Below are 15,599 nucleotides of genomic sequence, written 5' to 3'. Positions count from 1 at the left end.
TATGAATAAAAACATTGTTCATTTGATCTTGATTACTCCGTTCGAATCTGTGTGTTTGAACAAAGCAGTAGGGCTTGTTTGTTTTCCTGAAAATAATGACTGATAATCTACTTATATCTGATAAGTCGACACCTGAAAGTCACCTTCAACATGTCTCCGTTGGTAACAGAGACATAAACAAGTAAAATGTTCCTTTATGTACTTTAAAGCAGACCAGCTACACCAGTGGACACCAGACCAACTTCACCGGTCCACTAAAGAATTCATACTGGTCCTCACTGGACTATGCCAATCAGTCCACAAGACTAAACCCACAAGTCTAAAAAATAGAATTCCACAACAAACTAGCTCCACACCAGACAGCCAGACTCCCCATTTAAGTAATTCAACCAGCGTACAGCATGCTGGTTCTGCAGCCCACCATCTTCTACTTCCCCTTCCTTTCAAATTCAGACAGTTCTATACTTGTATTCATGCAGGGTTATATCACAGTCACTGTCATTGTTCTCCAAGACTCAGTCAGCAGTTACTCTGCAGTGTCGTGTCTCAACAACGACCACTTTGTGGCATTAACCCCAATTCAGATATATACAAATTATAGATACTATATTTATCCCAAGTTGGGAAATTATTTTGTCACAGCAGCATTTTGACTGTCAATCAACAAGAATAACAACATGGTTTAAAAATGGGTCCATGGTACCGAGCCGCGATACCAGGCCGCGGCTGTTCTAAGAGACATGTTGATGTTGTGATGGGTTGAAAAAATGTCAAGGATTACTTCATATGTATAACCTTTGTTACAATATTCCCTTAAGATGTTCATCTCTTCTTCTATTCTTTCCAACCCAGTTTAAACTTCGTGCAGACACAGCTGAGTAGTACCAAACAGGAAAGACGTAGCGCTTTCAAACAACCAATCACAACAGTGTTTCTCGGATAGCTCTGTCCAATCACCCTAAAGGAATACCCTTTCCGTAATCTTTGAAATGTTGTAGTGTTTTTTGAAATGTCGTTGTGTTTTTTGAATTGTTGTAGTGTTTTGTGAAATGCTGTCATGTTTTTAGAAATGTTGTAGTGTTTTGTGAAATATCGTTGTGTTTTGTGAATTGTTGTGGTGTTTTGGGAATTGTAGTCAGTGGCGGCTGGTTAATGCAGAGCGCTGAATTTAATTAATAATGAAAAACCTTTTCTCTTCTCTGTAGGTCTGTGATACCATACTGGGACACACCAGGGAACGCTTCTCCTTCACAGACCACCTTGTCAGTTTTAAGGTTTCAAAGTGTTAGAAATAATCAATATATTGAAACGGAACATTAAAAGATGATTCACTGTTTCTGGACGGATCATATTTGTCCAATTCCGGTAGTATTACCGGATGTTGTTTTTAGCCTCAGATAGCGTATAGCTAATATTGCATTGTATATATGAGTAGAGGGGGAAGGGCGCGTGGAGTTACATACTAAACACACCGCCTCTACCTCTCTCATTGATGCTGCAATAATACTATCGCATGTTTAATACCTGATAAACTTCAGAAGGATTGCATAATAGAATATCGTAGGTGAGAGCTTCAGGACTTCATCAACAAGACTGTGACATCATAAGAGAACACGCCCCCGATGACGTCAGCCTATAGAAGAATCCGGAGAACCCCATGTGACAAGCGGCCAACAGGATCCAGCCCCCCCGCTACCAACAAGTGAGAGCACGAGACCGGCGCACGTGTTATTTCCAAGTTGTTTATTTGATGGCGGGAAAGGGATGGTTCTATAAAACATGTTTGTATTGTGAAATCGATCTCTCTTTTGTTCCGGACCGCCAGACAGTAACTACTGATGAGCTCCACTCATTCAGCGCCCTGTGGACGCGTGTACCGGGCTATTGAGCCACAGCTGTGAAACTTTTGTAAAACCTACTGCTGCATCCTTTTATTAAATACTCCTTTTAAAACTTATAAGGTTTCAAGGTTTTATTGGTCATATGCACAGCATATACAACGTATATGCCGGCACTGAGGATATGAAAATATATACATATGTGGAATACATTGAAAGTATTTAAATACTTTACACTGTTGAATGAGGAGGTATGGACAGATGCATTACGTATAACAGATGTATATGGCAGATGTGTATAATATATATATATATATATATGTATGTGTGTACTATAAACAGATGTGAGTAGACATTCACAGAGCTCAGGAGTTCAGCAGTCTTATAGCCTGTGGTATAAAACTGTCTCTGAGTCTGGTGGTCTTGGTCCAGATGCTGCGGTACCGTCTGCCAGACGGCAGCAGACAGAACAGATTGTTGCTGGGGTGATGGGGGTCCTTTAATATCCTACCGGCCTTCCTACACCGCTGGGTGTAGAGGTCCTCCATGGATGGCAGCTCCGTCCTGGTGATGTGCTGAGCAGTTTTCACCACCCTCTGTAGAGTCTTACGGTTGAGGGCGGTGCAACTGCCATACCAGGCGGTGATGCAGCCAGTCAGGATACTCTCGATGGTGCACCTATAGAAGTTGCAGAGTATCCTGGATTCCATGTTGAACTTCCGCAGCCTGCGAAGGAAGAAGTCTTGGATATGACCATGGTGTGATGTGTCCATGTCAGGTCCTCACTAATGTTTACCCCGAGGAACCTGAAGCTGCTGACTCTCTCCACAGGAGTCCCGTCGATGGTGATGGGTGTGTGTGCCTCTCTCTGCCTCTTCCTGTAGTCCACAATCAGCTCCTTTGTTTTGCTGACGTTGAGATGGAGGTTGTGAAACCAGTGAGCAGGGATCCTGGGCCTTCTGTGCCTCCACAGCCGGGGGCCTCTCAAAGCGTGCATAAAATGTGTTCAGTTCATCTGGGAGAGATGCAGACACTTCCTTAGCACCACTCGTTGTCCTTTTGTAGTCTGTTATTGTTTTAAGTCCAGACCACATATTTCTGGCGTTGGAGCCCTTGTAGTTCGACTCCACCTTGTCCCTGTATTGTCTTTTCGCACTGCTAATAGCTCTCCGGAGTGCATACCTGGAATTCCTGTACTCATCCAAATCACCGCCGCTGTGCGCGATGGCCCGTGCTTTAAGTTTAGCTCGGATCTCGCCGTTTATCCAGGGCTTCTCATTTGGGAATGTCCGTACAGTAATCCGCGCCACGACGTCATCGATGCATTTGCCGATGTAGCAAATGACCGCGTCACTGTGTGTGTTTATAGCGTCCTCCTCAAACACACACCACTCCGTGATGCCAAAGCAGTGGCGGAGAGCAGAGTCAGACTGCTCGGACCAACGCTGCACTGTCCTCGTCACAGGTCGGTCTCTCTTCAGTCTCTGCCGGTAAACGGGGAGCAGAAGAAGAGATACTGTATGTGGTCTGACTTGCCGAAGGGGGGGCGGGGGAGAGCTTTATATCAATGCCGGAAAGGAGTGTAAACATGGTCCAGTGTATTTCCACCGCGCGTGGGGCAGCTGACGTGCTGATAGTATTTCGGCAGGACTTTCTTCATGTTGGCTCTGTTAAAATCCCCGGCCACAATAAATGCGGCCTCTGGCTGAGAAGTCTCTGTTCTGACGATAATCCCATACAGCTCCTCCAGCGCTGTGTTGTTGTCAGCGTGCGGCGGAACATACACTGCTGTTAGAACAACAGATAGGAACTCCCTCGGCAGATAAAAAGGCCGGCATCCGATCATGATGTGCTCTAGGCTGGGAGAACAGTCCGAAGAAATGATTTCCACATCTGAGCACTACTTGTTGTTAATCATGAAGCACACACCTCCTCCCTTGCTCTTCCCTGAGTTTATAGCCTCGTTGCACGGTAACCGTAAATTCTACTTCCGCTGTTACTGTATGCGCTTCTAAACTTCCGGTGTGATATCGGTGAACGTCAAACATGGCGAGTTTCTACACTAGATGCCTGCAGGATCTCCCAAACATTTCCATCTCAGATGTCCACCGACTTGTTCGGATGGGCAGTTCTACACCGAAGAGCAAACGTGATAAGGGATACAAAATGTACCTATCCAGTTATATCGACAATTATGAAGGTAAGTTGTAACTATGGCACAATATTATTGTAGCTACATAGCTAACATTAGCGCTTACATAGTGATATTACTGTGGTAATAGCTTTACTTACTTTTATAATTTAACGTGGTCTTTGCTCGACTTTTCAATGTTCAATGTCCAAAATCCTCCGACGCAAGGCTTCGTTGTCCTCAACCAAGTCACTTGCTCGTATCACCGTTTGTGGCAACACCGAGTAGTCGTGGTCAGTAGCTACAGCCGCGATTTCCATCTCGTTGTCAGAGACATCGGGACTCTCCACATCTGGCCGCGGGCGCCTCTCCCAAACACTCGGTCTAGGTGCCGATAGCTCAAACCCGTTCCAAGAAAACAGAACAGGGACTGATCCCTTTTGGAGTTTTCTTAGTCCCCCGGCTGTCACGACAAAATCTGTGCTTTTAAAGTGCCTACTGCAGACCTTTGAATGTTTCGTCGGACTGAAATTATCCCTTCGGATTCTCCTCAGCCACTCGGCCCGTACCGCCGGGTCAACGGGAAATGAATGAAAGGAAAGTAGCTTATTGTACCTCGAAGAATTCGTACACTGAGGTACACAACAGTGCAGTGCCGATGTCCCCACCCTTTGAAAGGTCAGTCGTCTTTCTTTTATTGTGAACACACTCATTGTACACTTCTAAATAGTAAAAGCCGGTTACCGGTATCCAGCTGTCAAACGCTATCATAACACGGAAGTGTTCGACCGGAAGTTTAGACGCGCATACAAGTAACAGCGGAAGTAGAATTTACGGTTACCGTGCAAGGAGGCTATTGTCCGGTCCTGGCGATATGAGGAGCTTCACTTCGTTTTCTTTTGAATCGACTGCAGGGCTTCGAATAAAAGAACATTTCCTACAAAGGTTTCAAGGTTTTATTTATTTATTTAGTGCCAGTTTACTGCAGGGAGACAGGTTTGAGCAGTACAAGAGGGCATTTCCTGAAGATGCACTGAGCAACACCTTGAAGGCCTACCTATGCTGTCCTCGTGCTGCGTTCTCTAGCTTGCAGAACTAGACAGCTAGCTAACAATTTGTCGTCTAATAAATATAGTTGATGAACTCAAGCGAGGCAAGAAGTGTTGGTTTTCTTCCGTTTACTTTGTTCACCAAGCAAGTATTTATAAAGGACATGGATATTCTTTTTTGTAAAACTGAACCAAAGGGATACATAAATCTCACAAAGATAATATTACAGTACATAGCAGGTAGTATGATACTGTATTATTCTGCTCCTATACATATAAAGGGACTACAGAATAACTATATAATAGCCCAACAGGGCAACTGGTTTATTAATTCACTCTCAAGCGAGTCTACATTCAGCATGACCTACGTGCATCTCACGTTCCACTCTCACTCAGGTGTCACACTCAAACAGGTCCGTGTGGACACAATTACTATTGTTACATCCTTTCTCTTTTTTCTTTCTTAATTAACTGTCAAAAATGCACACAATACAAATGATCCCTGCATGACAGAACTAATGAATTACTCATGAAAAACTACTCCTCTTAACCGGAGTGATATTCCTTGTTAACACACTCACATTTGATGAGATCAAAACACAGATCAACATTTTCCTTTTTTTTTTTTCTTTCTCAGTTACACAGTGTCTGTTTTACTGGATTTTCTATTTCAGTCTAAACCTATGACTACACACATTACTAAAACATGTGGTGCTTTTCTTAACTTTTTTCTTTAGTCCATGAGTGGTCCACAACTATTAGTTCACAAAGTCTTTGTAACGTTGTGGCTTCACCACTGTGCGACCAGCCCTTGTGGTCACAGGCAGGACCTCGTCCCCAGGTGAGTCTGTGTCAGCCATGTCTGCGGCTGTGTGTGGTTCAGGAACAGTCTGTGGAGGAACAACAACAGTCTCTAAGTCTATACACTCAGTAAGGGTCTGTCCGTGAGCACGCCTGAGGTGTTTGCGATTCCTCCGCAGAACACCACCAGACTGCAGCTGGACTTCGTAGGATCTCGCATCCACAGCCCTCAGAACTTTGCCTAGTCTCCAGAGAGTATGAGGTCCAAATGGCTGTATTCGCACACAGTCCCCTGGTTTCAATGAGTCCAGATCTCTGGCTGATCTGTTGTAGTAGGCAGACTGACGTAGTTGGTTACTTCTTAGTCCTTGCTGCACCTGTTCGACCTTTGGCTGCAGAAGGCTTGCTTTTGTAGGCAGTAGTGTTCTGGTGCGGCGACTGAGAAGTCTTTGTGCTGGACTGGTGTCCAGGCCTTGTGATGGTGTGTTCCTGTGATCCAAAAGAGCAAGGTAAGGATCCTGTCCAGCCATTTTAGCTTTGTTCAAAAGTCTCTTGGCTGTTTTGACGGCTGATTCCGCTTTGCCATTGCTCTGGGCGTATCCAGGTGACGAAGTCTTATGCAGGAATTCCCACCGTTCGCTGAATCTTTGGAATTCTTGTGATGAGTATTGTGGTCCGTTGTCTGAGATGACAACATCAGGGGTGCCTTGTCTGGCAAAATGGGCTTTCAGTTTCCTTATCACAGTTGTAGATTTTGTGTCTGAGAGATAATCTATTTCCCAGAAATTTGAATAGTAATCTACAGTGATGAGATAGTCCTTGTTGTCAAAAGAAAACAAATCTGTGCCTACTTTAGCCCATGGTCTGTTTGGCATTTCATGTGAGATCAGTGTTTCTTTTTGTTGCTTATAGTCCACTGACCTGCAAATGTCACACTTGGCTACATAGGTCTTGATCTGGTCATTCATGCCTGGCCAGTATATGCACTCTCTGGCTCTTCGTAGGCATCCTTCTATCCCCAGATGAGAGGAGTGTAGACGGCACGTGATCTCTCTTCTTAGCGCATCAGGTATGACAACACGTTCGCCCCGAAACACTATTCCATCTTGGTGACTCAGTTCATCCTGGAATGAAAAGTATGATCTGATTTCGCTTGGTGTCTTCGATTTGTCATTTGGCCATCCCTGTTGCATGGTTTCAATGAGTTTCTGCAGAGTCAAATCCTGTGTCGTTACTGAGCGGATTGAACTGAGGCTGTCAGCCGAGATGGGTACATGCTGCAACATATTAACAGTCTCTATTTCAGCTTCCACTGAGCCAAAGGATGAACACTCAGGAAGGTACGCTCGGCTCAAGGTGTCTGCTAACACCATATCTTTTCCTGGTAAGTACACAACATCAACATCATACTTTTGAATACGCATCATCATTCTTTGTAGTCTTTTTGGTGCACTCAATAGTGGCTTTCTCACTATGTTCTCTAAAGGTTTGTGGTCACTTTGTACAGTAACCTTGCGTCCATATGTGTACTGATGGAATTTCTCCAAACTGAAAATCATTGCTAAGAATTCCTTCTCTATTTGGGCATAGCCCTTCTCTGTCTGTGTGAGTGCTCTGCTTGCAAATGCTATGGGCTTACCCCTCTGAATCAGTGCTGCGCCCAAACCTGTGTCTGAGGCATCACACTGCACAGTCAATTCCTCCTCTGGGCTGTAGTACTTCAGTACCGGTGTGCTTGAAATAGTCTCTTTTAATTTGAGAAACGCCTTGTCATGCTCCTCTGTCCAATTCCATTCACAGTCTTTGTGTGTCAGCTGCCTGAGTGGCTGACAGTGGTCAGAGAGATGACCTATGTAAGTAGTCTCCTTTTCTCTCAGCTTGAACTTGTCTGCATTCAGTTTAATGTTCTTTTGACTGCATCTATTCAGAAACAGTCTCAATTTCTCATCGTGGTCTCGCTGTGCCATTTCCTGTGTCTCACCTTGTCCTGTGATCAGCACATCGTCAGCAATGATGTACAGACCCGGCAGATCATCCAATGCCTGTGTGAGCTTGCGCTGAAAGACCTCTGGTGCAGGGCTGACCCCCATTGGAAGCCTCAGCCATCGGTATCGTCCAAATGGTGTAGCAAATGTAGTCAGAAAGCTTGACTCTTCATCTAATTTCACATGCCAGAAACCACTTTTAACATCACAAACTGTAAACACTTTAGCTTTAGCCAGATCGGGGAGAATGTCCTCAATCGTCTGCAATGGGAAGTGGCTACGCTTCAGTGCTATGTTCAAGGGTCTTGGATCGATACATATCCGTGGCTTCCCATTCTGTTTTTGGACAACCACCATTCCGTTAATCCAGTCTGTGCTGCATTCTACAGGGGTGATGATTCCTCTGCGCTGTAGGTCTTGAAGTTCGGCCTTCAGTGGTTTCATCATGGCAACTGGCACCCGCCTCTTTGGCAGCTGCACAGGTTTCACTGTGTCATCTATCTCCAGCTTATAATCTCCTTCAAGGCAGCCATCACCCTTGAACACGTCAGCATACTCTGCTTGTATCTGCTCCATTGTCCATTGGCCCCTTGTAGTCTTCACTTCTGGCACTGCTGTAACTATGCTGTCAATTGCCATAATATTTTCATAGTACACTTTAATCAGCTGCATGCCCTCACTGGCCCTCTTGCCAAGCAGTGGCACTGTCCCTCCTTCATCCACCACCTGGAACTCCAACTGGTACAGCTTTTGGTTTCTGGGATTTCTCAGCTTCAGTTTGCATCTTCCCAGTGGCTTAAGCTTGCTCTTGTTGTACATCACTAGTACACTCTTTGTGTCTTCAATTTTTGTATTCGAATCCAGCAGATCGATTGGAATTATATTACAAGTGGCACCACAGGCTATTTGGAAGTTCACAGTCTTTTTCCCCAAAAGCATTCCAGCAAAAAGCTGCCTGTTGTGTCGTTTATCAGAGTCTACTGAACTCACTGTCTCTATCTTTTCTTCAGTTACACAGAGAATTCCGTCAAACTCATCACTCTCCTGTTCTGCTACATTGTGCACTTGTTTTTTTCTCTGTTCCCATTCTCTTGGTTGCTGACTTGCTTTACATTTAGCTGCAAAATGATTCTCTTTGCCACACTTTTTGCTTGTCTTACCGTATGCTGGGCATTTCTGCTTACTTCTCTCATGTGATTTGCCACAAAATTTACAGTCCACTTTATCTGCTTGGTGTTTGAAGTGTCCTGGTCTTTGTATTGCATGCACCTCCTCCACTTTAGGTCCGGAGATGGTTTTAACGTTCTCCCGCGACAATTCCGCGGCTCTACACAATTGAATGCATGTGTCGAGCGTCATGGTCTTCTCGCGGAGCAACCGCTCCCTCATGCCGACGTTGTTGATTCCACACACACGATCCGATCCCGAATGAGTGAGTCTCGTAAAGTCCCAAAGTTGCACGTCTTTGCTAACACTCTCAGGTCCGTGACATAACAGTCTATAGGTTCACTGAGCCTTGGTTTCTCGATAAAAAACGATAACGTTCCACAGTCTCGTTGACACTCGGATTGCAGTACGCCTCCATTTTATCAAGAACGTCCTTCATTTTCCAATCTGCCTTCGCGGTCTCACCCATTAGTGTGTCCAACAGCTCTCTCCCACTCTCTCCAATGAGATAACTGAAAAGTTTCACCGTTTTCTTTTCGTCGTCGTCCACGGTTAAATCCGCATACAGCATAAACTCTTCCCTCCAGGTCTTCCATGACTTTGAGAGATTTCCTGAGTCCATGCATAACTGTTGGGGAGGTTTCAGTCCTTCCATTCTGGGTGGTGGTATGCTAATCTCTAGCTAACTTCTCAACTAGCGTTCTTCCCGCGAAGCTGATAACGCTCTAACTTGAAGTAGACACTCGACAAACTGGTCAAGTCCGTGACCGCTGCCACCATGTATTATTCTGCTCCTATACATATAAAGGGACTACAGAATACTATATAATAGCCCAACAGGGCAACTGGTTTATTAATTCACTCTCAAGCGAGTCTACATTCAGCATGACCTACGTGCATCTCACGTTCCACTCTCACTCAGGTGTCACACTCAAACAGGTCCGTGTGGACACAATTACTATTGTTACAGATACCACGAGAGCTAGCATAGCTAAGTGACAAATTATCCTACAGATGTAGAGACATAAATTCAACATAAACTCGTAATTATCTACATGGCATTGAATGTGGTAACAAAGAATAGGCACTTACAGAATAATAATGTCCAAAGCTCGCGCGTTAAAGGTAAGTCTTTGAAGAGGAATCTGGCAGAAACTGTATCCGTATGTTCTCCTAACTCAAGTCAACTCAACAATGAAAAAGAACTAAACCTGCGCGACTTTGTAAATAGTATTGTCCGCTAGGTGGCAGTACTTCCCCACATATAATACGCAAGCTACCAAATGCTTAAGGAGGGCAGAACACTACCCAGTGCTCAATGGATGCAAGCTGAAGACAGAGCTTAGTCTCATCTACAGCAAGGAAGAGTTCAAAGCCTGTCATGGTGCTGTGGACCTATTTGTTCATGGAGAATAATCTTGAAGAAGTCTTTTCAGAGACTGTCACTCTCCTCAAGATCCTCATCACCACACCCATGACCACGGCAGAAGAAGAGAGGTGCTTCTCAACCTTGAAAATAATTAAAACCTTTCTCAGAAACACCATGACCCTGGAGAGGCTGAATGCATTGGCCATGCTGTCAATGAAAAAGAGACTGGTGACTGAGATGACTGACTTTAGCCAGAAAGTCATTGAGAAATTTGCAGGCCAGAAGGAAAGGAGGGCAAAATTCATGTTCAAGTAGTGATACTGGCCAGTGTTTAGTAGGGGTGGGGGTAAAGTCGATACAGCATAGTATTGCGATATTTTGTGTTTGCAATATTGTATCAATACACCAAATATCGATCTTGTATTATGCAAAATGATTATACATGCAACATTTAAGACAGATTTTTTATGACAGTGTTGGTCAGTCTGTCTGTTTGACAGTCACATTTTGCTGCAATAAAAAATGATTGAAGTGAGATGAACAGAGTGAAAACTTTATCCTTTTAGATAAAACAGATGTTTCCCTTTGGGGACATAATTTGCAGTTAACAAAATGTTTTAAATTGCAATAATATCATATCGTGGAGCCTCTGGTGATACCCACCCCTAGTGTTTAGGCAACATTACAGTGTGTTGTGTTGTTTTTAAATGTGTTTTTGGTTTTCTTTGCTGAGCTGTGAAATGCCCCCCCAAAGCTGCCCCCCCCCAGCCCCCCCCCCCCCAACAAAAATGTTATCACCAGCCCCCACTGGTTGTAGTGTTTTGTGAAATGTCGTTTCGACTTGCACTTCAGGGGCACTGTAACATACATTTAAATACTGTTTGATCCAGTGATCAAGACGGACTCTCCCAGCAGTCGGTGAACACAGCGCTGTGTGGCGTTAAAGAACAGTCAGTAGATGTGAGCGAGTCTGTGGCTCTGCTCCTCTCACACAAAGCACACTGGTGGAGCATGGATGGGGGAGGGATGCAGACTCTGAGTGAGTCATGGTCGTATAAAGAGAACGGGGTTGGTGTTATGGGGGAGGAAAAGTAAAGCCATCATGGAAACATGTTGCCTTCTCAGCCCAGTGGGGGGCAGTCATCTCGTTTCAATCGTTTTTCCACATCCTGTTCAGCCCCCGGTGCTGTTTACCTGTAGACTGACTGTGCCTTAGGCTACTTCTAGATTTATTTTACCCGCTTTCAATATGTTCACTTGCTCATATCAAACAGCTGTCCATGGGCTGTGTATGCTCAGCACCTTGTGGCTGTCTGTATCGGGGTTGAAGGTGTTGGAGAGCCCCGGGATGATCCAGGATCTGCGGGCGGCACTAGCTGAGCTGGCCGGAGAGGGAAGGAGCTACCTGTGCAGGCTGACCGGGGAGCAGACGCTGCTGTCGGTGCACAAGGTGAGGGGTTCCGGAGTCATGTAAGGTGATGTAAGTACGCGGCATTTACTGACGTGTTAGCCCCGGACCACAGGGCAATGTCCGCAAGAACTATGTGTCTACATGGCAAAATAATGTTTAATTCTGTGTGGACTGTATAACTTCGACATGTGGCTATCAGCTGAAACATGGTCACACACATGCTTTACATCAGAAGTGTAAGTAACTTCCTGGTTCCATTGTTGCAGTCCTGACAGTGCAGGTCTACAGGCTTACCCTGTCTGAGGCAGTGGGGAAAGTTACCAACTACATGAACTGAAACGCTCTACTTAAGCTCACTTTTGAGGTACTTTACCTGCGTATTTTCATGTAATACTGCTTTATACTAATCCAGTACATTTTGGAAGCCAATTTTGCACTTTATTTATTTTCCAGCTTGTTTTCTATTTAATTTATAAATTCAGATTTTGACACACAATACATAGGAACAACTTTTAAATATGACTATTTGGTATAGATTAAACCACCCAACATTACAGGTATTAATAAATAAAATGAATTGGCAGCAATTTTGCAAAGAAGTTATACGTTATATGTTAAACATATTTCACAGTTCCAGCTTCATGAATGTGAAGATTTGCAGCTTTTGCTTTAAAATAGTTTAAATGTTAGTTTTTTCTGCAATGAGTACTTCTATTTCTTTTAAAATATTTTTCTAATCGTACTTAAATACTTTCACTTAAGCAACGTTCTCGATGCAGTACTTTAACTTAATATTGACTTTTTTTTCAGTGTGATATTAGTATCTTTAGTAGTAAGGTCTGAAGAAAAAATAAGTAGTGTACTGAGTACTTTTTCCACCACTGGTGTTAGGCATGTCTCCTAACCCAATCCCCCTCCCTCCCCCCGTTCCAGGCTTTCTCTCAGGTCCTGGGTGTTGTGGCAGGAAGTTTGTCTGAGGGTCTGAACGTTCTCTTACAGTATGTGTCACACTTCCTGCAGGCTGCTGGAATCCAAGGTAGACATCCCTCACATCAGCTACTGTCCTTTACAGGGCCAGAACGTGGAGCAGTGATCAGTAGGCCTTGAGTGTTCTGTAGGCCAACCTGGAGGTTAGCATCAGAAGCTTGCGACAAAGGCTATGGGATCTTAAATTTCCCCTCTGAGGGACATATAAAGGATTTCTGATTTTTGAGTACCACAGAGAATAAGATCAGGAGCTAACACACGTTATGATACTCGGCAGGATAATATCCACGTATTTACACCACTTTTAAAATAGCCTCATTTCAATCGCTAGAAGTAAGGAACTACATCATGGTCACAGGACATCTCCACCTCTGCTAATTAATGCTAAAACTAATTCCTGCACGATGCAGACCGAGGATGACCTCAGTCTCTAGTCTTAAACTATTATTCCAGTTTCATCTGTAAAAGCAGTCAGATCAGAGATAGCAACTCTAAGACTGACCTGTGTTACATTTGATCATACACATAAAGAACATTCAACACAAAACATAAACGCAGGTAATATTGTTCATAACTCAGTGTTATTGTAGAGCTGAAATGATAAGTTTATCGAAAAACCAGGAATAACCAAACATTTTGAAAAGGGCCAAAGTTTGCTGCTTCTAACGTCTCAAAGTAAAGACTTGCTCTTTTTGGTCTCGTTTTGTAATAAATGTACCTGTCTTTATGGTTTTCATTTAAAGATGTCCCTCTGGACTGACATTCCGTAAACCAAACAATTAATCAATGAAATAATATGCACGGTTGCAGTCTTATATTAGCGTTTAATCATTTTCATTCATTTAAAACTAAACAAAATATGTGTTTCATCTGAAGTAATTAAGATCTTTACTGACTCTGACTTTTTCCTTCTTATTAATGAATATTTTTGGTGTAGTTAAACATCATGTGACTCATTTAAATGAACATGAGTCCTGGTAGTTGTGATAAATAGATTTTCTTTTTCTTTATGAAGGAGATAGTAGAAGTCGTTGCAGCATGATATTACCGACCCCTTATCTTGCTGTCCTTCTGTTCCTTTTTTTCTCAGCTGAGTTCCCCGTCAGCAGAGTGAGCCCAGAGGAGGTGAGCTTTGTTGCTCAGTGGGTGGTCGTGGCTCTCATTGGCTATTGGCTAATCTCCTTCGTCTTCAGATTGGTTGCCTCCACTCTGAGGCGGGCTATGTGGCTGCTGAAAGTGGCCGTGGCTCTGGTGTGTTTCGGGCTGATTCTGAGGGACCACAGTGTGGGCACTGACACCATGGCGGTCCGGCTGGCTGTGCTGGTGTGTGTGTGTGTGCTGCTGGGGGTCGGCACTCTGCAGAGATCCACTGCATCCAATAAGACCACTCACCTGGAGGAGCAGGTGAAGATCCTGGAGAGACGGCTGAGAGAGATGGAGAGCTGGAGGAGGACGGAGGAGTAGAAAGGGGGCGGACAGAAGTCAAATGCCACATGTTGGGACGATGGAGTGCTGTTGTCCTGCAGTGCTTCTGCAAATTTAGGGCAGACATTGTTTTATTGATTTGTTACTGACTCAATTTGATTACTTAATCATTCCAGGGGGTGGAAACTTGTTAGTCTACTGTTTTTGTTTACTGTTTCTCCAAACAATGTGCCACAGCCTTTATGTTCAATGTTACCATATTTTTTTGTCTCGTTTCAGGAGTGAGAGAAGATTGATACTAAAATATTTTCAACACTTTAATTAACGTAAATAAATAGTAACATACTTTCATTCAGGTGAAGACCTTTCTGGCATTTCTCTTAATGAGAGGACATTCTCAGGATATTCTGGTCTATTCTTTTTCTGATACACAGAGGACAAAACCCATGCCTTCAGTGTTGCTCATGTACCAGCATTCCACTTCCTGTTAGCGAGCTCAATGGTCAGCAGCTCAGTGATTGTGTGCGCCTCATTTGTCTTCAGTAATACCGTGCCTTCAGATGAACAGATTCCAAATATCACTGTTAAACGTTTGTATCGAAATGTTTTTTGGGGAAAATCTAACATTTTTGAAGCCTTCGAGTAGAATACAAAGCCACAGACTGGTACCTCTACACTCAGATGTATGTGTGCAGCCATAAATGTTCTATTATCATGAAGATGCTATCAGTAAAGATTGTGTTGATCTTCAGTGTGTGCAGAACTGAAGCAGAGGGTGTATTACCCTCAGTTATTGGCTCCAGTCAATTCTATCAGAATGGTCATTTCAACATCCAAACAGCAGCCATGTTTTAATATTGTCTGAGCAAACTGAAAAAGATCCTTCCTCTCAACAGAAATCTCAATGTAATAAACAAACACTTGCATAAAAAAACGTATGATTTATTCATGCTGTATTTAATAATGCATTGCCCATATACCGTGTATCTGTATAAATATATATTTATTTAGGTGAAGTTCTATCTAAGTAACACCATGACCACTGGTTGAATTGAAATGTAATCCATTCATCTGTTCATCAAGTGGGCTGTTGTTTTAAATCTTAAGATCTGGTATAAGACACGGTGACAGAGTGGAACAGACGGATGGACAACCTGAACACATGATGTGTGGGCAGAATAACTGTCCTGAGAGGACGTGCTGCACATGATCCTTTCAGTGAAAAAGGAACCGCAGTGGGGGGTCTCTACATTAGATCAGCTCTGGATTATATCCACTGATGACACTGAGGAGACATTTAAGTATCTACCTGATATGATCAAGGCAGTGGAGACAAAACTAGGATTGTGAGAAGAGGAGTGTACCTGCGAGCCGGACAGCTCGTGAGCAGATTCAGACTCCAGACACTAACCTTTTTCCTGCACTAGAAGGCTCTG

General features: G+C 43.7%; 1 protein-coding gene across 1 annotated transcript; it reads left to right on the top strand.

Annotated features, from left to right (window-relative positions):
* The first annotated feature begins 11,475 nt into the window (after window positions 1-11,475).
* tmem109 (transmembrane protein 109) lies at window positions 11,476-15,097 on the top strand. The gene is made up of 3 exons (XM_063883860.1): window positions 11,476-11,790; window positions 12,685-12,787; window positions 13,829-15,097. Exons 1-3 carry the CDS (start codon window positions 11,590-11,592, stop codon window positions 14,200-14,202), a joined length of 678 nt encoding a protein of 225 aa, XP_063739930.1. The 5' UTR covers window positions 11,476-11,589; the 3' UTR covers window positions 14,203-15,097.
* Window positions 15,098-15,599: the final 502 nt, after the last annotated feature.

The sequence above is a fragment of the Eleginops maclovinus genome, chromosome 5 (assembly GCF_036324505.1).
Source record: "Eleginops maclovinus isolate JMC-PN-2008 ecotype Puerto Natales chromosome 5, JC_Emac_rtc_rv5, whole genome shotgun sequence".
Classification (NCBI taxonomy): domain Eukaryota; kingdom Metazoa; phylum Chordata; class Actinopteri; order Perciformes; family Eleginopidae; genus Eleginops; species Eleginops maclovinus.
This window is presented reverse-complemented; position numbering and strand designations above follow the sequence as displayed.

What these genes read in the sequence shown, in the direction of transcription:
- tmem109 (XM_063883860.1), top strand. Translation starts at nt 11,590, where the DNA reads ATGTTCACTTGCTCATATCAAACAGCTGTCCATGGGCTGTGTATGCTC. An exon ending in CGCTGCTGTCGGTGCACAAG is followed by an intron (nt 11,791 to 12,684) that starts GTGAGGGGTTCC and finishes CCCCCGTTCCAG; the next exon opens with GCTTTCTCTCAGGTCCTGGG. An exon ending in GCAGGCTGCTGGAATCCAAG is followed by an intron (nt 12,788 to 13,828) that starts GTAGACATCCCT and finishes TTTTTTTCTCAG; the next exon opens with CTGAGTTCCCCGTCAGCAGA.